At 38.3% G+C, this 27,829-nt stretch overlaps 1 protein-coding gene across 2 annotated transcripts; it reads right to left on the minus strand.

Annotated features, from left to right (window-relative positions):
* Positions 1-1,260: 1,260 nt before the first annotated feature.
* LOC100027399 (ICOS ligand) lies at positions 1,261-27,589 on the minus strand. Of its 2 annotated transcripts, none has more exons than XM_007493295.3 (7): positions 27,332-27,589; positions 18,598-18,638; positions 15,608-15,955; positions 12,617-12,889; positions 9,717-9,908; positions 7,887-7,922; positions 1,261-6,063 (listed from the first exon to the last, which is right to left on the minus strand). In XM_007493295.3, the coding sequence occupies exons 1-7, from the start codon at positions 27,343-27,345 to the stop codon at positions 6,053-6,055; spliced, it is 915 nt and encodes a 304-aa protein (XP_007493357.1). In that variant the 5' UTR covers positions 27,346-27,589; the 3' UTR covers positions 1,261-6,052. The 2 variants fall into 2 exon arrangements, with proteins under 2 accessions (XP_007493357.1, XP_007493358.1); XM_007493296.3 differs by having other exon boundaries at positions 9,717-9,890; positions 27,332-27,525.
* Positions 27,590-27,829: the final 240 nt, after the last annotated feature.

Consider the following 27,829-nt stretch of genomic DNA (forward strand, 5'->3'; position numbering starts at 1 on the left):
TCTCCTTGTTTTAAAGCAAGAAAAATATTTTGAATTTATGTGACTTACTTAATCTGTACGATTGGGGTGGGGGGGGAGAGGAATAATGTGAAAAGCACTTTGTGGTAAATAGTATTTACCTAAAACCAAGAGCTAGTATTATTTAAAATGGAGAAAGCCCAGAGGTCTTTCCAGAACCTCCATGCAGAGTGAAATTAGCAGAATGAAGAGAATATTGTACACAGAAAGTGAAACACTGGGGAATGATCCAATGTAATGGACTTCATTACTAGTAGCAATGCAGTGATCCAGGACAACCCCGAGGGATTTAGAGAGAAAGAACTGTGGGAGTAGAAAAGCAAAAGCACTCATGACTTAGCACTCATCACTTATTTATATAGGTATGTGATTTGGAGTTTTGGCTTTAAAACATTGCTCGATTGCAGAAATGAATAATATGGAAATAGGTGTCAAGTGATAACATTTGTATGACCCAGTGGAATGGCTTGTCAACTCTGGGAGGGGGAAAGGAAGAGAGGAGGGAAGGAAAATGAATCATGTGAACATGGAAAAATAATTTTAAAAAATAAAAAATTTAAAATAAAAAAAATAGAGCTCTTTCCAATAAAGTCAGGAGAAAAGTAAGCACATCTGCTATCTGTGCTATTGAAGATCATGAGGGAAGAGGGAACCAGCATTTGCCATTTTCCCTCTCTGCTATGAGCATCCACCTGAAAGTATATAGCATTTTCTAAATTAGTTGTGAGTAATTGGACACAATCACCTTATTTTTCCCTGAGGAAACGGGACACCCAAAATAGAGACTGAAATCTGGGGTAGCTCTTCTTATGAAACTTGGGCTGAGGCTGAGAGGGGATTGATGAGAGGCAATTTTCCCAATGATGAACTGACTTAAGCATAAAGTTTACCAATTGAAAAGCTTGATGAAGAGCTAGATGTATTTGAAGATTGCTTGGTTGGGGAGAAAATATGTATCATATAACTTTAGAAAACTCATGGAAATATTATTAAAATTAACGAAAAAGGTCAAAAATAAAAAAGAACAAAACAAAACAAAAAAAAGGAGATGACTAGCTCAGGAATTCTTCCAGGAGAGAGCCAGAGAAAATGGTAACAATTGAGAAACTCCCTGTTAACATTACATCCTACCTGCTTAGTGGTGCTGCAGTGGGAAAACATTCTCCTTGACCACACATAGTTCATACCCAAACTACAAACTTATGAGCTTCATCTATGCAAAAATGAGACACAAGTCAAATATTTTCCTCCTCCTCAATCTTTTTTTTAAATTCTTTATTACAAGAAGTGACTCTCTGAATAGATAAGAGGGTGAAGGGATATATTCTGAATGAAGGTGATGTAAAAACAAAATATTAATAAAAATTAGAAATTTTAAAAAATGTGATTGTTGTTTCAGGTGATGGCATCCAGGTTTGAAAGGGGTTTGCATAGTACAGAAATGACTTCATGCTTAGTCATAGTATTTCTTAGTGCTTTTGAGCACTAAATTGGCCAAACAAGATACAACAATGGTGGTTTGTTTTGTTGTACTTTTTTTTAACCCAAACCATTTTTTTCTGAAGACTTTAGCCAGAATGACTGTTCAGTCACTTTTAAATACAGCAGTCAATACCACGATATCCTCTCCTCACCATCTAAATCCAATTATTTGCAAAATCCTAAACATCTCATATCTATTCTGGTCTTTCTACTCACGGTTACCATGTTGTAAGAAAAGACGCATTGATGAACACTGAGAAGTATGGAAAGATCTATATGAACTGATGCAGAGTGACATAAGTGAAGCCAAGAAAACAACATGTACAGTAACTACAACAATATAAATTGGAAATTAAAATGACACACCAAAAAATCAAAAAGTAAATATAACAAAATTATAAAGATTAAACAGGATTTGAATGAAGAAATTTGAGAAGATACTCCAACCTACCCTTTTGTGAAAGTGTGAGGTTCACAGCTATATGTTGCACCTGTTTTTAGACTTTTTTGGGGTATAGTTCATTTTGTGCAAACTTTCTTCAAAAATTACTATTTGTCATATAGAATGGTTGGGGGGGAGGTGATAAACAGGATAACTATAGTGAAACAGAAAATGACAATAAAACTTTTTATAAAGTATTAACTGTGTATGGCATTAGGAAGGCGGCAAAGGGTTTTTTAATTGAATTTCTCTATTTTGAAACTACCACCTAAATTTATATTTACATAAAGCAAAAGCTTTTTTAATCTACATTACGGGGGCACTCATATCTCGGTTTACTGAGTAGGCTACCTTGATAAAAGGTAAGCTTTTTTGAGACTGCCTAACTAGATAAAAATTTGCCCTCTCTGAGAAATTCTTGTCCAATATTTTCATTTTATAGATGATATGAGAGAAAGCTTTAGAGGTGGTCATGACAGAGTTGGAACATAATATCAGAGTTGGGAAGGATATGAGAAGCTATTATATTATATATATATATATATATATATGGTCTGCCATCTACTATTTCTTTGAGAGTAGGAGAGCTACCTGGGGCTAACTTTCTTGAAGCCTCAGTTTGGGAAGTAGTTCAGTAGCGATTTGTTTTCAGTATTTGGCCCTCTGAAAATACCAGCACAATGATGCAGTTACTTTTTATGAGATATGTCCATGAATGTAAATATATATGTACACATATATAATCTAAACACCTTTTCTTTCTTAGACAATGTACGTGTAGGCAATAAACATGTCTCTTTCCCCTACACAGGACACATTTTGAAGGGTATTATTTCAAAATTGTATAATGCTAGATGATAAAACTATCTACATTGTGCATTTTAAAAACATTTATTCTCTAAATTGGATAAATATATACATGTGGGATTCAGTTCCTCTTCTACTATGACCCTCTCCCAACCCCGCAATGATATAAAGACAAACACTTCAAACATCTAAACATTTTAAGCTAGAAAAGAACAAATGTAAGAAAATGAATAACCTTCTATAGAAGGCAGAATGTACGTCTGACACAGACCAAGAGGATCTCAGAATGCCAGTTGGCATATTTCCCATCAGCTTTTGAGGAGAGACATGGATTTTTTGAGCCTGAGGAAGATACAGATGTGAATATGGCTGGTGAGTGGTTGTCTACTTCTTGATGGGAATGACAATAACACAAACATGGGAGCAATGCAATAGAGAAAGTCCACTGACTCAATCTCAGCCCTTGTAGATATGAATTCTAAATGGATAAGTATGAAGAGCTCTCTGGAATGCATCTTTCCATGCTATTTCACAATGCCAATGAGTGAGCAGCAAAGGTGACTGCAGGGTTCTGATGTTCTCTAAGAAAAACCCCAGGAACTTGTGGAATCTGCTGAAAGCATGGTGACTCAGATAATTACTGATTATTCAGAGTTGTAAAAGCGAAATTGGCTGTTCATTAAATCCTGTTCCCTCACCACTTTTGGGATGAGAAAACAAAGGAAACCTTTGATGTCAACAAAAGTCACTTGGAGACTTCAATTGTTCTTGTCTTGTCTGGTCTAGAAGTTTATTTTTTTTTTAAACTTCAGGTTGCTCAGTATACACAAGACAAGCACCTATCTTCACCTGAATGTAACCGTGCAGATATTCTAAAGCAATAAGAAGCTTTTTCTTGGAACTGTTGGAGTCTGATTATAGGTCAAAGTATTCCATTTTTCACTTTATTTCCTTCATGAGTTTTTTTCTGATATAGTATGTGTCTTCTTTCACACCATGAGGAATATGGAAAAAGAGCTTGCATGACAGCCTACGTCAGACTACTTACTGCCTCAGGATGCTGAGAGGGCAGGGAGGGACCAAGAGAATCTGAGTCACAAAATGCCAGATGATAATTTTTAAATTTTAAAACACATTCAAATTTTAAAAAAGAAGCCTCCCATTTCAAGAAGCATCCTAGAATGGGAAGCCTCTGACATTCTATAATGTTGTAGTGTCTTTTATAATCCTTCCAATGTATGGTGAGAGGAGGGAGATGGATAGAGACATAGGCAACTATGAAAGAAACTTGGCCACCATGGCAACTTTTCCAAGGTTAAGAAACTCCCTCTCACGTGCCAAAATTGTTATCCATATTGTACTAACAAATTTTAGATGCTTTCATAAAAAGATACTCATATGAGGTTGTGGAAAAGATCATTTTTCAGCCTTGCTTTAGAGAAGGAACAAAATGAACTTTTATTTTTTAATCATCTCACAAAGCCAGCTTTCTATTGATGGCCCCCCTTTTTTTCCTTCTCTGATATTTTTCTATGTTTTCTGTTTTCCTCAGGAATGAGTCTTTTAGAGTTTTAGTAGTACTAAATGCCTATTGAATTTGGCTGTTTCAGAATGAAGACAGAACAAAACAAAAAACTGCTACATTCAAGCACTGCCTTTTCTTCCCATTTTTGGGGTGAAGAGATTTCAGAAATTGAGACTTTATAAGACTTTTCTAGAGAGAAAAATCTTCCTTTTGCCTGAATACAACTGAGAGTCCACTTTTTCTCTCATTTCTGTTGATGAGAAGTGGCATTTCAATGAAGGGCTTCCCCCATTTTTCTGTATTCTATATAATCCAATTTAAGACAATTTCCTTTGGTTCATTATAAGCATATTACATTATTCATATATATTTGTGTGTGTACTTTCAAATAAATTTGTCCTACTTGGCAATTTTCCAAGGTCTGAAAAGTCTCTCCAAAGTGCTAAAAAGTTTATGTGTTTGTGGGTAGATATAATTACACACTCGTGTGTGCACATGTATGTGTAAATGCCATTGATTTGGATGCTTTTATCCAGGCCCTCTCATTCTGTACAACTGTTGTTAACGTTCTTCGATAAGTTTGGCACAAGAGGTCCTCCTTCTTGGGTTTCACTGACATCTCAGGAGTACTTAATAATGGAGCAATCAATCCATCTACCAGTTATCCTCGTCTCTCTTTTTTAAATACGTATTCCTTTAGACATCATTGAGTTCAAAATATATGTCAGACTGGGTCTTCCTAGCTCATTGAGGTTGGAAGTACAGGGGCTACCCAGATCCAATTCTACTGTTGTCCAACCCTATTGGCCAACCTAGATCTGCTCGATTTGTCAGGCAGCCTGATGGCCCTTTGCTCTTGGAGACTCACCATGGCAATCTCAGTGTGGACCCCAATCCGCTTAGCCTACTGCAGCTTAGAACTCCCCAGCTCAAGAGATCTACCAGCCTCAGCCTGTCTGGTAGGAAACATGAGAGGCATTTACCATATTTGATACTTTACCATATTTTCATAGGGTATGGCACAGAGAATGAGAAGGAAGGAACAGTTAAGGAATCATTCCATAGTAGGTAGCTTTCTCCCAACGCCACATAGCTTCTACTCCTCTCTGATACAGCTCTAGAAAGTGTACAGTGCAATCACATTGTTTTAAACTAGATATCATTGCCACTGATGTCATTTTTTTCCCATTTCAGAAACTCCATACCAAAAGGTCTTCTTTCCAAGTTTTGCATATTTTGGTTATTCTTGAAGCTGAGTCAGATGCAGTCTGAGGTCTCAGGGATGAAAGGAAAGAATAAAAACATGAAGATACAGCCTTTGCTCTTCAATTAGCACTGCCCCCTTTTTCTACCATGGTTAAGAGTTATCAGAAAGAGGAAGAAGCTTCTTTGGTTCTTCTATTCTAGAATGCTGTTAACTCTATAAAAAAACATTCTTGAATTAGCTGCATCGTCCTTCTTCCTGGGTTAAGTGCTGCCAATACTTTTGGCCAAGAGTGGCCACCATGACATTCCAAAAGTACAATAATGCTCCAATTCCTCAAAGGTATATTTCCAGTGTTTTGTATTCCAGATAGCTATTATTAATCTTGTTTGGGAGTTGAGTGGATAGGTAGAAGGCAATCATTTCCCCTTCTTCCTGCTTGAAAGATAATTAGTCATTTCATCCACGCACCAGAGGGAGGTTTTGTCAGGCAGCCCCCAATCAAAATTGCCTTTGTCATGTGGTAGTTTATATAGCCAGGTATTGGCTCCATTCAATGGAGATGGCTTCTCTTTCAACTGTAGTCTTGATCAGAAAAAAAAAATGAAAGGGAGAAAGGTGAATACATACAGACTCGCATTTGAATAAAAATAAGCTATTTATAAATATATATTCTATGCACATATATTTATAAGCAATCATACTTTTGTAGCATTTTACCTATGTTGTATAATTTGAGACTCACAGTAGCCATGAGAAACAGGAACTATTATTATATCCATTTAACTTAATGAGGAAACCAATGACTTGCCCAGAGTCAAACAACTAATCATTTACCTGAGGCAGGATTCAAATACATCTTCCTAAGTCTAGTCCTGTGGACTACATAAAGCATTTGGGCTTTTGTATCTGCCTTTAGAAGGAAAAGGAAATGACTTGTATGGATTATGCTATTACAGTTCACTGTGCCTGTTCACTCGAAAAGCATTCCCCACATGAAGAGATTTGGGAAACAAAATGCAAAGGCAGCCAAACATCTGGTCTTTCAAATCATTTGGGTGGAGTCGCTTTTTCTTTGGAACTTTATGTTGATCCATTATCCCCAATTTGCCCATAGTATTTTGCGTTGTTTTTAATTAGGATTGAACTTTCTCACTAAAACACTGAAATCAAAACAATTAGAGCCTAGGCCAGTGCACAAAAGCCAAGGCAACTCAGAATGTGCCGTAAGTATTGCAATCGGTATTATTTCTGTTCCATCAAACCACTATTTTTCACATTACATTGATAGGAAAGTGGATTCTGGGTCATGATAAAGGAAGCAACTCTCCTTGCCTAAGACTGATCCCCTGTCTCTGGTGGTTATAAAATGAGGGGAGCATACCAGTAATTGTCTTGTCAGTAGTGGTTACCCCGCTGAAGGACACAGAATGGGGCAGGAACAAAGCATCAGGTTATTCCTAGGTAACTTGCTTGCTCTCTTCCTCTGTGTAGCACAGAGTACCTTTTTGCCATAACAGAAGAAAATGTATTTGGGATAGCTCCTACTACAGGGTACTTTAAAAGTTCACCAAGGGGTGGCTAGGTGGCTCAGTGCTTGGCCTGGAGTCAGCATGACCTAGTTTCAAATCTTCCCTCAGACCCTTTCCCTTACTGCTCTGCTGCCCCGATACTTAGTATAGACTTTAAGACAGAAGCTTAATAAAACACTTTCTTTACAACTATGTTGCAGCTCAATCTTTTCTCCAGGGCTCTGGAGAAGGAAAGGACAATTGTTGCTTTCAATGATAGTGAATTCCCCTCAAGCCTATTAATTTTTTTTCTAGATTATTATCAAATCTGGCATTTCTACTTTATAAGAATCTCAGTAATCTCTTTTCTGGAAGGAAGGCATTTAGAGGAAATACCTACCCCCTCCCCCACCCAATGATATTTTGCTTCAGGGCTACATTAATCCTGTTAATGTCTTGTGATAATGAATGGAATTCCTTTCCGGAAAAAAAAATCCAAATTCAGTCCACAGTGCTTAAAATAACTTCCTTCATGCCTTTGCTGATTTAATTATAAAGTAAGTTAATTTTTAACTTGTGGGTTTTTATACTTCTGAAATGGAAATTACCCCTTGGAAGGGGCCTCTCCACAGCAATCAAGTACTGGTATTGATTGCCTAGAGCACACTTCTCACTGAATAACCATTTATTTCTTTATGTTAAGGCCTAAAGCTTAAACGTGTCCATTTAAGTTTCTAAAGGTGTACTAGAAGAGTGACTCTTCTAATCTTGCAGTCTAGATAAACCAAAGGCTGTAGTCATTTTCCAAGTTGAAAAAGACTATTGTAAGGACTTAATTAATTTATAAATAACTTTTCTAAGTGATATCAGTTTCTATTTAGTTTCTTTTTTTCTTACCAATAGCTTCTGCCATCTCTGTATTTCTTTGGGGACCTGTTAAAACAGAAATTATGTTATGAGAAAGGAGCTAGACTAAAGACACACGGAAAACTTCTTTCTTCTAACACAGCTAGCATTCTTTTTATGTTGGAGATTTGTGACGAGTCTGCCCTCATTTGCCATTTCTCTCCACACATTACCAAGAATGGGAGGACAACTGGCTAAATGAGTTAAAAATTCAAGTAAGTGTTTTTGCTACTGATGATTACTACTTCATTCTTTAAAAAAATTTTTATATTTTATTTTTTCCCCAATACACGTAAAAATATTTGTTTAAAAATTTGTGTCAAATTTTCTCCCTCCTTTCCTTCCCTCTCCCTTCCTTAAGAAGGCAAGCAATTGAATAGAGATCAACTATGTGCAGTCATACAAAATAGTATCCAGACCAAAAAAACCCCCAAAGAAAAATAAAATTTAAAAAGTATGCTTCAATCTGCATTTAGCTTCTATTGGTTCTTTCTCTGAAGGTGGATTTGTGACTTTTCTTAATGTGAACAGTAATTACTAATTTTAAGGAAAAATTTTTTTTACAATTCTAAGTTTTAAATTATATAATTCTACTATTATTAATATTCTACTAATATTACTACAATACTACTACTATAGCAGAGATGGTAGTATTTAAAATTAATTGTTGAAATGCTTAAAATTCATACTAGAAGAGGAAATTCCTGGGTGGCAAACATGAACTGAAGGTCAAAATAAACTTTTGGTCTTTGGGGAGGGCAACGTTGTCTTTTATCCCAAAGTCATAAGAATACATTTAAGTACTGTCCCTTATTCTCTGTAGAGTCTCTGAAGCCTTTAAATAGCCAATTCAAGGAATTAAGCTTAGCAGAATGGGTAGTGCCAACTCTTCCTTTTGAAGCCATTTCTAGGGACCTTGCCTTGGTCCCCAAAGCTTTTTGGTGAGATTTCTTTCTAGATATCCCTGCTTACTGAGATCCAAGTGCCTTCTGGACCTTCTTGGCCCTCAGCTGGCTTTTTTCTCCCTTAGATTCAGAGATCTGCCACCCTAAATTCCTTATTACCAGCTCACTTGTTCAGGGGCTACCACCATATCTTGCTAGTTGGTCCTTGTCCCTTCACCTTTCCTGTCTACCCATAGTAGTCTCCACATATGGAGTTATTTACAAGGAGTCAAAGCCATTGGAAGGGAAAGTAAAATATATACATTTAGAAATACTCTGAGGGTAAAAGATTTGGAAGTTCATGTAAAAGAAATGACTTTAATCCAAGACTAAATGACATTTGTTTTTCAACCTAATCCTTAAAGGTCCACAGCTTAAGTCTGCTCCATCTTGATTACATATAGATAGATAGATAGATAGATAGATAGATAGATAGATAGAGATATCAAATGCCTTTGTGGCCTCAGAGGAGAATGACATCTTCTGTTCCTCTCCTCCATTAGAGTATGAACTTTTTGAGAGCTAGGACTTGCTTTTGCCTTTTCTTTGCATCCTTAGTGCTTAGCACAATGCCTGACACATAGTATGCTGATATACCCTCTGGCTGACTGACCAGAGTGTCCCTAATGCCAATTTGGAACTTTGGCAGTCTTGATTTTCATTGGGATGCCTTGTTAGAACCAAGGAAGTAAGATAAGAGATGGTTAGATTGCAAACAGCATCCCAACTTTCTTAAAAACAAAACACTGCTGCTTTTCAGGAATACAAAAGTTCTATTTTTTAAAGAAGTAAAAAGGGAGTGAGTGAATGTTATAACCTGTTTGACCCATGCGAAGAAAACTTACAGCATTAAAAAGGATTCATTTTTTAAAATCACCTGTGTAATGTCCATAGTGATGCCTCTTTTTACACAGCTGTCTACTAATAATTGCAGCCACCAGAACCACAAATAAAATTCCAATGATAATAAAGAGGGCAGTATTTGATGTTGTCTCAGGTGGTCTAGGCTCATTTGGGATGGTGGTGAATTTTAGTTGTCCTGTGTTTCCACCTAGAGAAGGGAGAAAGCCTGAGATTTAAAAGTGAAGAGGGAAACATTTATTAGTCATATTTAAGATGGCGATAGGAGAGAGCAATATTTAAAAGTATTTCACTACCATCTTTAACCTCTACTTTTGAAAATTACAAATATTTAAGAAGCTAACTTTCTTTGTTTTACTGCCTTCATTTAACCCTTTTCACTATTCCAAAATCTTTCTATCTGCCTACAATTTTAAAGGTGATATTTTAGTCTAGTGGGCACAAAACCAAAGATTTAAAATGTACATCATTTTTAAAAAGTGCATACCATAGAAAAAAACCCTATTTTTATTTTATATATTATACTGTGAATATATAAATACAATATAAATAAACATAATATATTATTGTATGTTATGTATAATTATATGCATATATAGACATCCCTCACTTAAAAAAGTAGCTAATTTCCTAAAAATGCAACTAGAGGTGAAACAGGGTTGTAGGGGGCAGTTAATTTCATAGAAATGAATTTACAAATAGAAGACATTTTGGGGCAGCCATAAATTTAGAGGAAAACTCAAAGTCTCTCTAGTATCAGAGAACTAAAACATGAAATGAACATAGATAAGTAAATTAAAAATACATCTGAAACAATGAAGCATAAGAATTAATTTTTAGGCTTCTGAAATAGTCTAAGAGAGTATTGAACCTGGGTGAGCTGATGAGACTATTGAAAGATACCATAAAGAGAAAAAGAGAAGAGGGCACAGGGTAGAGTTAGAACCCAGGAGGCAGGACATCCATGAAGTTCAAGAAAAGGATGCGGAGAAGAAGCTAGACAAATAGAAGAACTGGGATGTGTGGTATTCAGTAGGAGAAGGTGATCAATACTATTAAATGATGCAGAGCAGGTAAGAAGGATGAAAACTGAGAAGGAACCATTGGATTTGACAATTAGGTGGTTGCTAAACCTAAGAAGAACAGCTTCAGCTGAGTGATGAGATTAGAAACAAGATAGTCAGGGGTTGAAAAGTGAGATATAAAGTACGTAATGATAGAGTGAGGGGATGGATGATAAGACCCAGAAAAGGTCTTTTTCTTCTTCTAAGGATGGGAAGACTTGGGGATATTTGTAGATCTCAGGGAAGGAACCAGAAGTCAGGAAGAAAATGAAAATGAGAAAATAAAGAAGAATGATTGTAAAAGCAACCTAATTCAAGGATGGGTTGACTTAAGTAAAGGGGTTAGTTTAGGTAAGAAGGGTTACCACTTCATTGGAGCTTGAAAAGAAGGAGAACAGAGGGAAGAATGAACTCACAGCAAATTTCCTTTACTTTCTTAGTCAAATAAAAGGTAAAATTCTCTGTTAAGAGGAAGGTAACATGGGCTGCCTGAAGAGATAAGAAAAGTTTTGGATCAGTGACTTGGCGGGGAGTTTGATTCCTCCAAATGAGAGGAGAAGCAAAAGGATTGCTTCATTCCAGTGGAGGCCAGGTTGAAATTAGATAATGAATTTTTGGTAGACTGAGTCCGAACAGTTGTGAGCCTTCTTTCAGAAACATTCTCTAGCATGAAAGAGAGAAGGCAGATGATGGTTTGTCGAATCTATATCTCTTCTATTGGTTATTTAAGATTAACTTTGCTTTCTGAAAGAAAATTCTCTCCCCACTCCTAATGGAGCTTCCAAAACCAGCTTGTAAATGAGCCATATATCTTGGAAGCCCTTTTAGGATGCTTTGAAAAATGTGAGCTAAGCTTAAGTGCTAAGAACAGAGGAAAGAGTGTACTTCTAGAAACAAAGAGTCCCTTCTTAGGTATTGTCTATTCTTTAGGTCAAATATAATCTGGCCGAGAATTCTCCAGGAAATCATACTTTTGTACTGGTACTATACACAGACACAGGGTGAGACCTCAGAACCATCTACTTCAAACTCAACCTAAGCAAGAACCCTCTCAATAACATTCCTCTTCATTATTTACCCCTACGTATTCCCAGTGTCCTCAAATGTAAATGAGGGGCCAGCTAGGTGGTATTGTGGATAGAGAGCCAGGTTTGGAGTCAGGAGGACCTGGATTCAAAGTTGGCCTCAGACATTTCCTAGCTGTGTGACTCTAGGCAAGTCACTTCACCTTGTTTGCCTAGGCTTTGCCCTTTTAGACAGAGACAGAAAAAGGGATTTAAAAAATGGAAAAAGGGTCATAATAGCACCAGGATTGTTGTGAGAATCAAATACAATAATATTTGGGGGCAGTTGTGTGGCTCAGTAGATTGAAAGCCAGGCCTAGATAAGGGAGGTCCCTGGTTCAAATCTGATCTCAGACACTTCCTAGCTGTGTGAGCCTGGGTAAGTCACTTGACCCCCATTGCCTAGCCCTTACCACTCTTCTGCCTTGGAACAATACACACTATTGATTCTAAGACAGGAGATAAGAATTAAAAAAAAAAAAGTAAATTTATAAAGTGCTTAGCACAGTGCCTGGCACATAGTAGGTGCTTAATAAATATTCACACGCACCCTACTCTGTTTCCTACCTCTTACTTAAAGGCTTCCAGTGAGGGGAAATCCCTCCATCCCGAAGCAGCCCATACCGAATTTTAATTTGCTCGGAAGTCATCTATATTTCCTTTGTTCTAAGAGTTCTCAGAATCCTCTGCTCACACTCAAATCTTCTTCCCCTTCTCATCTTTGGGGATTTGGGTGGAGAGTGAAAAACAAAGGCGAGCTTTTCCCATTCCACCACTGAGTGACTTACCTTTCCACACTGTTAGGTTTTGCTGTAGGTTCACATTTTCTATACAGCACTCGATACTGATATTAGGAGTCCATTCGATTGTCAGCACACTGTAGACACTGAACAGGCCTTTCTCATTTTTCGTGACAGTTTGGAGAGTGTGATTGAGCAAACTGTTATCGGTTTTGTTTACCCAGTAAACTTTGGGCTCCGGAAACCCATTGTGGGAAGTGCAGGTAAAAGTGACTTCTGTATTATTAGTCTCCTGGGCCACCACTGGTACACTAAAGTTTGCTGCAGAAGAGAAAAAGGAGATCCCATTAGGAATACAACCAAGGGTACAGAATGCACTAGGGAACTGCTTCAAGGGCGGGATGCTTCCCAGGATGTTGGGCTCTAGGTTACACTGGCCATGAACAGAGGATGAGATTTCAGCAGAAGAGTCAGTGCTCCAAGAGGGGAGTAACCATCACTCAGGGTCCTGGTAAGCCTGAAATACTCAAGTGCCTGCTAATAGGCAACTCCTTCCTTCCCGCCCCCCCCCCCCCCTCTATTCCCCACTCTATATTCCTATTCTATTAATTTTCACTGTTCTCCATGCCTGGCATTCTTTCCTTATTCATTCCTATGTCCTAGTTTCCCTGGCTTCCTTCAGGACCTAGCTAACATCCCATCCTCTGCAAGAAGACTTTCTGGATTCCCTCTGATTCTAGTGCCTTCCCGCTAAGATGATCTACAATTTATCCTGTTTGTATCAGTAGTATATAGCTGTCTCCTCCATCAGATTGTGAGCTCCCTGAGAGCACTGTCTTATCCCCTAGCCCTTAGCACAGTGCCTGGCACATAGGAGACACTTAATCAATGTTGTTGACTTATCTCTCCTACCACTCTCTCCTTAATCCTGTACAATTTAGCTTCTGACTCCATTATTCCACTAAAACTGCTCTCTTCAGTGATCTCTTAGGTGTCAAATCCAATAGCCTTTTCTCAGTTCTCATTCTTCACCACTTTTCTGTAGCTTTTGACGCTGCTGATCACACTCTACTCCTTGATATTCTCTTCTCTTTGGGTTTCTGGGTTACCACTATTTTGCAGTTTTCCTGCCTGTCTGACTGCTCCTTCTCAGTCCTTTGCTAGATCCTCATCCAGATTATGTCCTCCTACTATAGGAGTTTTACAGTTCTTTCCCCTTGCACTCTCCGATACTACTTTATTTGGTGGTCTTAGCCGTTGCCATGGATTTAATGACTATCTTTATATTGATAATTCTCAAATTAAGCTCTCAGGCTTAAATCTCTCTGCTGACTTTGAATGTTGTATTTCCAACCTCCAGCATCATAATCTCAACATGCCCAAAGCTTAATCCATTATCTTTCTCCCTAAAGCCTCACTACCCCCTATTTTTCCTATAATACCTTCCTCTCGATCCCTCAGGCTTAAACTAGATATCCTTAACTTTTCACTATCTCTTACCCATCATATGCAATGTGTTGCCAAGGCTATGCATTTTACCTTTGCAATATTTCTTGAATACAACCTTCTCTATTCTGACATGTTGGTGTTCTCGTGTAGATCCTCATCACCTCAGGTCTGTACTATTGCAATAGCTGTCTATTGGTTCTGTCTGCTCCAAGTATCTCCTCATCACAATCCATTCTTTATTCAGTCACCCAAGTGCTTTTCCTAAAAAAAAGTAGTTCTGCACCATGTTGTCACACTACTCAAAAAACTCCAGCATCAAATACAAAATATTTTGTTTGGCATTCAAAGCCCTTCATAAACTAGCTCCCTCATACTTTTCCAGTCGTCTTACTCTCTACCAAAGAGTACTTTGATCCAGTGATGCTAGCCTCCTTGTTCATCAATCAAGACACGGATATCCCTCATAGCCTGGAATAATTTTTCTCATCATCTCCACATACTTCCCTTGATTTCTTTTAAGCCCCATCTAAAATTCCATCTTCCACAGGAAGCCTTTCCTAATGTTTCTTAATTCCATTGATTTCCCTTTTTAAATTATTTCCCATTTGACCTATAGTTAGCTTATTTGTACTTATTTGTTTGCTTTCTCTCTCCCATTGATTGGCAAACTTTTTGAGGGCAGAGACATCCTTTTCCCTCTTTTTGTGTCTTCAGTGCTCAGCACAGTGCCTGGTGCATAGTGGCGGCTTAATAAATAAACTTATTGACTGATTGGTTTGATTTGATCTTGGGTATGCTTCTTAATCTTTCTGGATCGACTTTTCCTCTCTTGTAAAATGAGGTATTAGATCAGATGACTTCTGATATAATTTCCAACACAAAATTTATGATTCTATGAATACCAATTGACTGGATGTACAAGAATACTAAGGTTATGGTTCTTTTGGCAATATTTGATGTACTAGGGATAGTCAAGGGAAAAGAAAAATTTAAGTTGGAGAAAGTTCATAATATAAATGGGTCTATTTCCAACATTTTTTCAACAAATCACTTTTCTGCCAGGTTAAACAAAAACCCTGGTTGTTTGTAGAAATTAAGTATTTCCTCTGGATAGGACACTAGTATGGCCCTAGGTAAAAGACTCTATGTAGCACCCACATTCAAGGTGGTAGTCCATTTCCAAAGGTTTGTCTACTAGTTGATGACTTTTTTTGGGTGGGTGGGGGAGACTAATCATTCATAAAATCTACAAGGAGTTGAAATATACATTAATAATGTGTTATATCATAAAGGAAAAGATTTTTGATTTCATGGGGTTAGAAACTCTTTCCACCAAGAGATCATAACTCAGCTATAATTCTGAATTAACTGACTTGCCCACAGTTATACACCTAATAAGTGTCAGAAGTGGGGATATGAACTCAGATCTTTCTGAGTATGAGGTCACTATTTTATCCATTGGGCCCCAATGCTTCCCCACTCTTTCAATGAAAGCATGGATTCTTATAGGATTACAATAGTTTCCCAAGGCATTACACATAGTTAAGAATTAAGTTTCTCTATTTCCTTACCCATTTCCTTTTTACTTACCTGCCACACGGAGAGTGACTTCAGATTGTAAAAGAATCCCAAAACTGGATTTATTCAGGACAATGCATACAAACTCCTGTTCATCTTTTGTGGTAATGTTAGACAAAAGCAGAGAAAAATCGCCTCTTTCCATTTTTTCAGGTGTCAGCGATGCCCTGTTCTTATACTTAGAATCATCATATTGGGAAGAATTCTCGCCAGGAATATATGACTTTACAGATTCTGGTGGTGTCTTCGTTGTTTGCCAATAAACATGTATGTTTTGTAAGTCAAAATGTCGTTGTATAGGACTAATGCAGCTTAGTTCAACATTGTCCCCTACCATACCGTGTATTTCTTTCATTATAACTGCAAAGGCAAAAAGAGAGGGAAATTCATTTGCGAAATGTTTTTTTTAGCCTTTCAAGTTATTTATCTCTCTTGTAAATATATGTATGAATATTATTTTACAAACAATTCCTGTACCCACAAAACATTTGTACTTAATAGAAGACAGGATACAGTTGAAATTAAGTAGGGATTCTCCACCTATTACTCAGAAGTACTAGAAAATCCAAGAATTTCAGAAAAAGACTCAGAGTTAATTAACATTAACATCAATGAGAATGCTGAGGGAATGAGAAAGGGATTGGAATTTTATAGGATTTGGAAGAGCCCGTAGAGCTCAATCTAATCTAATCTCTCCCTCTCTAAATTTTGAGAAGTCGGGGTGTGTGTGTGTGTGTGTGTGTGTGTGACGTCCTTTGTCCAAGGTCATAAAGATGGCAGAGGAGGAGACCAAAACTAGAATATAATAATGTTCAAATCAAAATAGATTGATATGGACTAGGAAGAACCCATTTCTACAAGGATTTTAGTTTCCTTCACTGTTTCCCAAGTTGATTTTGTCACTTCTAAATTCACAGAATTTATAATAGATTTTCTTGTTTCCTCATGTTAAGGAGCTAATTAGAGAAATAAGGAAAGATAAAATGTGTTCTTTTACAACATTTCATCACCATGAATGTGATTCTATCTATATTTTAGAGTTCTCTTTAAAGTATGGAGCAAGGACAAAATGGGATATCCCATCTACGTCTACTTGTTTCCTTTATCTGACTCTTAAGAAGTCACCAGTTCTGCATCCTTCTCTATCCTAATAGCTCGCTAGCTCTGTCACAGTAACAACAGGAGAAAGGAAAGCAATGGATTATTGTTTTATAAACTGCAATGCCTTTTACTCTAAGGAGTGAAGAGGTTCTACAGGAAAATGCTTTGCAGAGATAAATGTTGCATTGGTTTGGGGTGAGGATAGACCACTTTCATTTTTGTCTTTTTGTGTAGGCTAAGGAAGAGGAATGCTTTTGTGATATGATTTCAAGAATCCTGGGAAGGCATTTGACTTCATCATATCCAATTTTAGCCACTAGTAGAGCTCTATCATTGTTTCATTCCTTTAGTTTGAGACTTTAATGTGAGGACTATTATTTCAAGTGGTTCTCAATAATTTGCACGTTAGTGTGGTAGGAGGATGTCTGAGCCAATTTTTCCATGGCAGATTTGGAAAATATTGAGTATTAAAGGGTAGGGGAGATAGAGCCCCAATGAGGTCAAAAGAGGGTACGGAACCGGGTGGCTAGAACCACTACTATCTATCTCAATCTGTATAGGGTCAGTCTACCTTGGCCTTTGGGTTAGATCCAAATGGAGCTCAGTGTATTGTTCTATGGGGATGGTAGTGGAGGGAAATGTACATTATAAAGTGATTTTTCACTGCATAGATTTGTAACAAACCCTTTAAATATTACTTGGCCAAATTACTTGACTCTGTATCCCAAAACTGACTCAACTGTTATTTCAGCTACAAAACAAGATGGAAAAATACTTCAAAATTCTCTCTTAGAAGTTTCTGCTTCCTCATGGTCAAATTTTTATTCTTATAAACTAAAGTTGATTTAAATGATTGTATTTAACTTGTTCAAAAGAAATTATCAGGATAATACGAAGAAATTATGAGTGATTATTATACAAGCAATCCTACCCATATTCATTCAGTTACTTCTTGACCAGAGACCTATAACTACAATGTGTATATATATTCAATTTGTGGAATTAGCTGTTCTGAAAATTTTCTCTGAAATTTAAATTTTTACACATTGAACCTTATTTTATCATTGCCATTAATTATAAAATTGAAGATGTTTTACTGGAAAACATTTTGGTGTCAGTACAGAATGAAATTCTATAAGATTGCAGCAAAACTTCTATTATCACACATTTACAAGAAGTAATTATTTCCTAGAGACATAATAATACAATGATGTTAAGCCATGAAATATCTGGCATCTTGGGTTATATTTTCCCCATCCACCCCGCCCTTCCCCCCAGTTTCTTGGCACAGGAGAGTAAGAGTTTAAAGTAACCGTAACAATTGTAGGTTAACTAAGCAGAATATACTGGACTACAAAGAAACACTACTGTAATTCTCCCTTATTATTCAAAAGGAGGAAAACAGGCAAATGGCTTTGCCTATTGGGGGGTTGTTTTCTAGCACTTTGTGGAAACTGCTGGTCCTTGGAAACAAAGAGGTATATCAGCCCAGGGATGCAGAAGGACATATAGCTATGGCAATGGCAGCAATAGATGCTATAGTGCAATGATTCAGAATTTCAAAATGAGATTTTAAATGCAAAAGTGGAATGCGACAGGTATATTGGCTGCATTTTTTCCTGAGGCAGAGATGGATTTTACCTATGTAATAATTGCAAAATTTAGGAAAGTATAAGTGTTTTTGCCTTCAGGAAATAGCTGAGCCTAGTTTGCAATTTTGACTTTTATTTTTTTCATATGGAAGATAGATAAGACTAAAGGCTTTTTTAATTAAATGAAAGTTTTTTAAATTAAGCAACTCCTACTATTAAAAATTTGGAAGATTTGGGAAATGATCTCTTTTTATCACTATGTGTCTATATATCTATGTCTATCCCCAAGTGGAAATACTATGGACTTACCAGCTCTCAGAGCAGCAAGAAAGAGCAAGAGGCATTCAGTCCTATAATAAAATAAAGAACAAATAAGCAAAACATTAGAAGTGCAGTAGATAGCGCTCTGGAGTTAGAGTTAAGAAGGCCTGAATTCAAATTCAACCATAGACACATACCAGCCATGTGATGCTGGGCTGCCTGCCTCAGTTTCCTCATCTGTAAAATGATAATAATAATAACAACTACCTCCCAGGATTGTTGTGAGGATCAAATGAGATATTTGTAGAACACTCTGAAGACCTTAAAATGCCTAAAGCATATGTGAATGCTAGCTAATATTATTATTAATAACTATATCACATAAGAAAGAAACTAAGAACCATAAAAACTGACATTGTGAGGGTGAATATTTATATTTTATATAAATATAAAAAGGAAATTTCATTTTTTTACGGGTCAACAAACTCAAAATATTTCCAGGTTATGTCTGAATCAGGGAAATAGCTAAATGGAGCATGGTGAATAGTAAGTGATAACATCTTGTTTTCTGTGTTAGAGTAGTCAATAACAGACAACTTTGAGGTCCGTGGGAATATGGCAGCTTGGATTTAAAAAAATCAGAGGTGAAGGAACCATGTGAACTTATTCTGAGTATGACTCAGTTAGCCAAACAGTATTAAAAAGAGTTATTAGTAAATTCCATCCAAATGACTAAGCTCTAAGTGTGTACTTTGCACAATCGTGGTAGCAGGTGTTTGTTGGGCATCTAATGGGCCTTGCCTTTGAGGAGCTTATCTACCTCAGAGACACAACTCACAGGTAGACAACTCTATATGCTGTAAGTTACGATGAAGTGAAATGCTCAGATATATTAGACTGAATTGCTGGAATTTATTAGAATAGGGTCCCTCCATGTTTTAGTCTTTTAAAATTAAGCCCATGAATATAATCCCTACACATCAGAGAGTCTTACAGGTCCTCTCTGGCTATATACGTGCTCTGAAAACTTTCACCTTTGTCATTACTTGAACAGAAAGGGAAGATTTCTAATATTGTTTCTTAGTTATATGTGAATTATAGAATGTCTGAGATAGGAGGTTCTTTAGATATAATCTGGCACAATTCTTCATTTTACAGATGAAGAAACTGAAAAGTTCAGTGATGAATTAAGTTCAACCAATTGACAAGCACATATTTTTGTCATGTAAAACACACTTCCATATTGGTCATTGTTGTAGAGCAAATAACCAAAATCCCAAAGTAAAACCAAAAATACACTGATGTGAAAGACAATTCCAACAATTCTTTCTCTGGCGGTGGATAGCGTTCCCCATCATATGTCCTTCAGGATTGTCCATCACTGAACTGCTGAGAGTAGCCAAGTTTTCACAGATAATCATCATCCAATGTTGCTGTCATTGTGTACAATGTTCTCCCAGTTCTGCTTATTTTGCTCTGCATAAGTTTCCATTGATCTTTCCAGGACAAACACATATTTTTAAGTGATTAATCTGTGTCAGACACTCGACTTGCAAATAAAGACCAAAAACAATTCCTAAACTCATGTAGTTTACCTTTGAATGGAGGGAAAAACATGTGAAGGATGCCATATATACAAGATATGTATATGTAAATGAAAAGTAGCCTTAATGGAGAAACTTCTAAACCCTAGGGGACTGGTTAAAGTCTTCTAAAGAAGGTGATTTCTGAGTCAGATGTTTAAGGAATTTAGAGATCCTAAGAGGCAGAGTAGAAGAAGAAGAAGAGTATTAAGGCACAAAGACAGTCAATGAAATATCCTTAAGAAACAAAGTAGGTTAATACGACTGGGGGTGAGGGAAGATGAATAGAATATAAGAAGACTCGAAATGTAGGAAAGAGCTTTAAACACCAAACAAAGGGCTACATATTTAATCCTAGAGATAATAGGGAGCCATTATAGTTTATTGAGTACTATAGGAATGACATTCAGACCTACATTTTAGGAAAATCACTTTGGTAGCTATGTGGACAGTGGATTAGAGTTGGGGAAGGTGTGATGGAAGGGATATTAAATAAGAGGCTATTGTAATGACATAGGAGGGAGGTAACGAGGACCTATATTTTGAGAGTGACTATAAATGGAGAGAAGGGGATTTATGGAAGAGATATAATAAAGATAGAAATGATAAGATTTGGTGACCAATTGGCTATTGAAAGAAGGGAGTTGAAGATGATCCTAAGGTTGTGAATCCAGGTGACTGGGAGGGTGGTTTTGGTACCCTAAACAGTAATCGAGAAGTATGGAGGCAGGAAATATTTTAGGGAAAAAGAATGAGTTCAATTTTGGCTATATGTCCAATAGGCAGTGATGAGGAATAAGAACTCAGGAGACTGAGGACTGGTTATATAGATCTAGGAAACATCTCTATGGTGATCATAGAGGAACCCCTGAAAACTAATAACTCACCAAGAGGGATCAAAGAGAGAAAAAAGAAGGCACAAGGTAGAGTTGTGGGGGGACACTTACAGTTGGTGAGCACTGGAAGACCCAGCAAAGGAAATTGGGAACCTGGGCAAGTCACTTAACCCCAACTGACTAGCCCTTGTCAATACTTGATGCTGATTGTGAGAAAGAAGGTTAAGTGTTTTTTTTAAAAAAAGGAAACAGAAAGATCAGTTAGACAGGTAGGAGAACTAAGAGAGAGTCATGTCAGGAAAACATCCTAAAAGAGAATATCTAGGAAGAGAAAGTGCTCAACAATAGCAAATACTGCAAGAGGGATCAAGAAGGAGATCTAAGAAAAGTCCATTAAATCTGGCAATTAAGAGATCTTTTGGAGAAATCAGTCTCAGTTGAATTCTGAGGTTAGAAGATAGATTACACAGGATTTAAAAGAGGGTAAAAGGAGAGGGAGTGGAGGCACTGATTTGTAGATGGCTTTTTCCCAAGGAGTTTATTGATAAGGGAAAGAGTTATAGGATAATAGTCAGAGGGGAAGGTAGGATCAAATGAGTTTGTGTTTTTTTTTTAAAGGATGGGTGAGAAAAACTGGAAAACGAGGGGATGCCCATCAATTGGGGAATGGCTGAGCAAATTATGGTATATGTTGGTGATGGAATACTATTGTGCTCAAAGGAATAATAAAGTGGAGGAGTTCCATGGAGACTGGAACGACCTCCAGGAAGTGATGCAGAGTGAGAGGAGCAGAACCAGGAGAACACTGTACACAGAGACTGATACACTGCGGTATAATCGAACATAATGGACTTCTCCATTAGTGGCGGTGTAATGTCCCTGAACAATTTGCAGGGATCTAGGAGAAAAAAACACCATTCATAAGCAGAGGACAAACTGTGGGAGTAGAAACACCGAGGAAAAGCAACTGCCTGACTACAGCGGTTGAGGGGACATGACAGAGGAGAGACTCTAAATGAACACTCTAATGCAAATATTATCAACATAGCAATGGGTTCAAATCAAGAAAACATGTAATACCCAGTGGATTTACGCGTCGGCTATGGGGGGTGGGGGGGGGGAGGAAAAGAAAATGATCTATGTCTTTAACGAATAATGCTTGGAAATGATCAAATAAAATATTAAAAAAAAAAGGATGGGTGAGATATGGGCAAACTTATAGGCAGCAGAGAAGGAGACAGTAGATAGGAAGAGACTGAAGATTAGAGAGTTTGAGTGTAACAGTGGGGACAAACTACTGCAGAAGATGGACCAAGGTTGTGTGAAAAGGCCTTGGCAGGTAAAGGTCACTTGATCATCAGAGTCTGGAGTAAAGGAAGATAATGAAGGATTTTGTCAGAGGGATGTGAGATCAAGAGAAGGGGAAAAAAGGGAGTTTTCATTCAATAGGATTAATTGTGTGTGGGTAGGTGTGGTATAGTATGTCCATATCCTCGGCTGAAAGGATAGGGAGAAAAGAGGTCATGGGAATTTTGAGGACAGATGAGCACAAAAACTGCTGTCATGAACAGGACAGAGATTCAATTAAGAAGGAGTAGAACGATTATCTTGCTTCAATAAGGACCCAGTTGACTAAACTCATATATTAGTACTTTTTATGCATGTTTATACTGTGTTATTTATTAGTTTCAGATTCCTAGATCTGATATCACCTCATAAATGAAGAGACGTGCACATTAATTAACCCATTACCTCTGAGCCTCAGTAAAACAGAGAAATCTCTCTCTGTCTCTCTCTCTCTCTGTCTCTCTGTCTCTGTCTCTCCCCCCCACCCACCCCACATCTGATACTGCTTATAACTCAAAGAATAATCAGTGTTATTAGTCATACAATGTATTATGGTAGCAAATAATAATACAGTTATAAATGAATATTTAGAGTTTATTGCTGTGAAAAAAAGTCCATGGAGTCACCCTTATATTGTTCAAAAGAAAAGTGCCATGAAATGGAATATTCAGTCCCCTCCTATTCAGCACTGCCACTGACTCCTCAACACTGGATATACAGTTGCCTTAAGTAACTCTAATGTTTCAAGAAATCTCTTTAGGGGCAGCTGGGTAGCTCAGTGGATTGAGAGCCAGGCCTAGAGACGGGAGGTCCTAGGTTCAAATTTGGCCTCAGACACTTCCCAGCTGTATGACCCTGGGCAAGTCACTTGACCTGCCTAGCCCTTACCACTCTTCTGCCTTGGAGCCAAGATGGAAGGTAAGAGTTTAAAAAAAAAACAAAAAACCACTCTCTTTATAATATCTCTTCATAAAATCAGTTCAATATAATTTATTCACAATGTATCTTAAGATTCCCTCCCAAGAAAATAACTTTCACAGCCCTCTTACATATGACAGCTTATTCCCTGCCCCAATCTTTCTTATAAGAATAAAAGCTAAACTCTCAGGACTCTTCACAAGACCATGGTTAACATTGTCTTTCTCCTCTAAGAAAGAGTAGTTTAAATTTCATTTTCTCATAGTGTCTTACTCTTTCTACCATTGCAGTTTGCTGTTAGTTCCCCCAAGTTCTCTTCTTTTTCTACGTATCCCTTTATCAGCACCAGCTTTTTGAAGCTGACATTGCTCTATTTGCTAAACTGGCCAGGGACTTGGAGTCCCTCGGTGCTCAACTAAATTTCTCCCTTCCAGCTTGCTTACCAGTCTAAGTCAGGATTGTCACAGTCTTGCGAGAGTTCCTCTGCTTTGAATGGGCATACCTACAACTTGGCTTCATTTTTGTGTCTATTTGACCACAGACTTCAGGATTTTTAAGTGACATTAAAAGGAAAAGCTACAGACTACTTACTAATCTAATATTTTCTTTTTTTTTTAAATATATTTTATTTGATCATTTCCAAGCATTATTCGTTAAAGACATAGATCATTTTCTTTTCCTCCTCCCCCCACCCCCCATAGCCGATGCGTAAGTCCACTGGGCATTAGATGTTTTCTTGCTAATCTAATATTTTCAAGCAATCGTTATGTCAGCAAGAGCTTTCTTTGAGATAGCATCAAGGCTTTTCTGGACACAGATTTCCCATTGAAACTATTCTGGATGAACCTTTAGATGGAAGGGAAGATCTTATTCTCATTGAGAAGATGTATTGTTGGTACAGTGGAAAGGGCTCTGGAGTTGGAGTCAAATGGCCTTGATTCCGATCCTAGGTTTGTCACTTCTGCTACTACCTACCTTTATGACCTTAGAGAAATATTTTCCCCCTGCCAGTACTATAACTATTATACTTAATATTATTAGCATGATAGTAATACTTGCAAGGTGTTCAACACACAGGGTGACCAGGATATTCATGAATTCAAGAAAAGAAGGATACTTTTCATGCAATTTTGTGAAAGTAATGTTCTTTGTCCTTTTGATGTTATTGTTCCTAAAATACATTCACTGAAAATGGACTTCAGTGGACTTTCAATCTAATCAGTATGAGGATTCCTTTTAGTGGTGCCAATTATAACAAATTTATCGATTCTTTACCCATCTATAATCCATCCAGAGATTCTCAATACATTTTGATCCATCTGAAACCATCTATTGATTCTAACCCATTCTAACCTTGTGCAACCTTTGCCCATGTCCTCCTGTGCATATCCACAGAGGGTATGTACAATGTTTTGGGGGATCTATGCTGGACCTCTTGATATCATATGGGTACTAGTGGAAGATGCATGCTGTCCATCAGCTATCCACTAACTCCCAAAACATGACTAACTCATTTCCATTTCTTGTAACACCTCATGCTATGCAATTTTGAGGGCTGATTGTGGCAATTCATTATTTTATATAGTAAAGAATTGAGACACGATTTCAACCAGTAGTCTCAAATAAGGCCATCATATGTATAGAAGGCAGAATTGTAATATAACCTATATCAGACAGATCTTAAGAAATATGGTGAAGTAAATGGCATTTATCTTTTGTACCCTTCCCCTGCTTAGAGGGGCTTTCAGATATTCCCCTCTCCTCATCTTCCCCATCCCCCCCAAGCACCAGTTACTATCCACTCTCCCGGCATCTCCAAAACTTCCCTCCTCTTTTCTTCTTCCTCTACCCTCCATCCCCAGTTCCTCATACTCCAATTAGAAATGACATTTTTCACTTCCCCTATCAAAACTCCCACTTCTTCACTATGACATTAAGAGAAAAACAACTGGATTATAATTCACACTGAAATGTGAGGTAAGGTCTCCTGGAAAAGGAGAAGCAGTGAAAATTAAAAGGAACAGTAGAAAGGGTTCGAAATTTGGAATCAGAAAGTTCTGATTCTAATCTTACCTCTGTCACCTGTACAAGCATAGGCAGGATGCCCAGTAAAATGGGGTAATGGACTTAATGACCTCTAAGGTTCCTTCTAGTTTTGATCTAAGACCAAAGTCCAAAAGTCTTTGGAATTTCAGGTAGTGAAGAGTGAAAAATTGCAGGCTGCATAGGGGTGGCATTTGAAGATTTGGTGGAATTTTCACAATTCATAACATTATGTTCGTCAGGGACTTTTTATGTACAAAGGTAGCCTTGTTGATGACAGGCAGTCTGCACTGCTTACATATGTTATAGAGAGATAAGCTAGCTATTAAAATATTTTAAGTTAGGAGTAATGCATCCCGACCCCATGTGGATTTTCTCTCACACTTCAACTTCAATATTGAGTTCCTTGTCTTCCTTTAACCCACCCCTGCTCCTTTAGATGTCTTTGTTTTTGGTGGGGACACCACCATTTCCTCAATCACTAAGGTTTTTATAATGATTTTGTAAAAACAAAAACTTATTTCTAATCCTAATTCCATTCCCTTCCTTCCTCATCCTCCCACTTCCCATAATTCACCAAGAACTATCCATTAGCAATGTCTTTCCTGTCTTTCCACTCCTTTCTGGCCTCAGAATTATCAACCCTGTGGGGGCTCTTAACCTCTTGGCTAGTCTCCTTCCAAAGTCTCCTGATTAGAAGCCTGTCTCCAGTTTCTTTCCTCTTCGATTCTTCCTACATCAGGTTACCTCATTAATCACCCTAAAGCACAGGTCTGATTAGATCCCTCCTCTGCTCAAAAATTCTTTGGTTCCCCACTTCTGCTTAGTATGGCATCGAACGCTTGCCACATATGGACTCACAAATCTTACAAGTCATCATTACTCCCAGTTCAACTGGTCTTCTCTCAGACCTGGACCCTGTCCCAAACCTTCCTGCTTCAATGTATTTGCTTATGGTTCTCGCAAGTCTGCCAGGCCACCTCCTCACCCCCTGTTAAAAACCCCAACTCTACCACTCTATGCTCAGTTAAGACGCTATCTCCTCCAGGAAGCCTTTCCTGATCCCTCCTGACAAAAGGGATCTCTTCCCTGCACTCATAGCAAATTTTCCCGGGAACCTCTCTTTTGGCATTTCTTTCTTTCTGCATCATTTTACACTCGTGGCCCCGTCTCAACATTCTCCTTGGAAGGCAGAGGCTACATCATCCCCCGCTGTGCCTCGTAAAGTGTCCACACCACATAAGGTGTGGACCATCAGCCCAACTTTTATCAAACAGAAATGTCTCTGGCCATGGTTTTGCGCACTACATTTAAGAGCTGCCTGTGCACGATGTCTTTTCTACTCCTTTGGAGACGGTCTAGTTCACTTTGGTGAATTTCTGGCCAAACAGCCATTTGTATCTTCCCTGTAACTTTGCTACTACTCTTCCCCGGACAAGAGCCGGTCCCGCTTCTCCGATCTAGACTTCAATTGGGTTTCTATGAACTGAGACGGTTACTAACGTTTCTGTGAAGTGGCGCTCCTCTAGAAGCTCTGTCCTCTTTCCTTGGGGGACAGACACCTTGTTAAAATAGTTAGTTCGTCTTCAGCCTAGGACTGCTCTGAATAGAAGTAAGCCTCCCTAAACCCTGATCTGCCCTTTCATTTCTAGCCCTGCGGTTCCCGGAATACAGCTTCCACCTATTTGAGAACGTACGGAATCCGCCAGGTAGCTTTTCTCTCCCAGACTCCTTCTCGGGACTGGCCGCCCCTCTTGCCCGACAAGTTTTTATGCAGTTTTGTATAACTAATGATCCGTCCACTTTCAGGCACTCCCCCTTAGGGTCCTTTGGGTGCTGCCGCTTTCTTCGTCCTCTGTTCACCCAAAGTCCCTAGGCAGCTTCCAACTCCCAAAGAGAACCCTGGCAGGGCTGGCTGGGGGTTGGGGAGGGGGAGGGAGGGTGTTCTAGAGGTCTGGTAGGTACGGAGAATCTCGATTTAGCAAAGGATCCTTTGGCTCTTCTCTTTCCCTGTCCACCGCTTTCCCAACGCCTTCCTCCCTCCTCCTCACTCACCTTTTCAGAGACATAGTGGGAGCGCCGGAGAGATGTTACGTTACGTCACGTTAACTCCGCAGGGTGGCTTGAGGGTAGAACTATGCGAGCCGGAGCTTTGAGATCTTTCTCAACCTGGGGCCGGACTTTTACTGCTGAGGCTGCAACCACCCCACTGTCAAGTCCGGCCCCCAACAGCATAATCATTTGCTGGGACTGAGTGACAAGATTGTCCTCGTCCGCAGTTTCCTCCTCCCACAGTGGAGCCCTGCCTACCCCCGCCCGTCTCTACGGCTCTCTTACCCCATTGGTTCACGTTCGGTGAGGATCATTCCTCTGCTCCCAGGTCAACCCCGAGGTTAGGCAACGACCATGCCCCACCAATCTGGAAAGGATTACTTTCCCCGGAAAGAAAGAGAAACTGGGGCAGTTCAGAGACACTCCAGAGGCGAGAGAGAAAATGGTGAGAGGAAGTGGAGGGTGATGAAAGTCTTCCCGAGGTGGTATATCCTTGTGCCC

This window comes from Monodelphis domestica, chromosome 4 (genome assembly GCF_027887165.1).
Source record: "Monodelphis domestica isolate mMonDom1 chromosome 4, mMonDom1.pri, whole genome shotgun sequence".
Taxonomy (NCBI): domain Eukaryota; kingdom Metazoa; phylum Chordata; class Mammalia; order Didelphimorphia; family Didelphidae; genus Monodelphis; species Monodelphis domestica.

Coding starts and splice junctions, on each gene's coding strand:
- LOC100027399 (XM_007493295.3), bottom strand. Junction 9,909..12,616: donor AAACCTAACAGTGTGGAAAG/GTAAGTCACTCA, acceptor TTTAAATCTCAG/GCTTTCTCCCTTCTCTAGGT. Junction 7,923..9,716: donor TCACTATGGACATTACACAG/GTGATTTTAAAA, acceptor CTGTTTTAACAG/GTCCCCAAAGAAATACAGAG.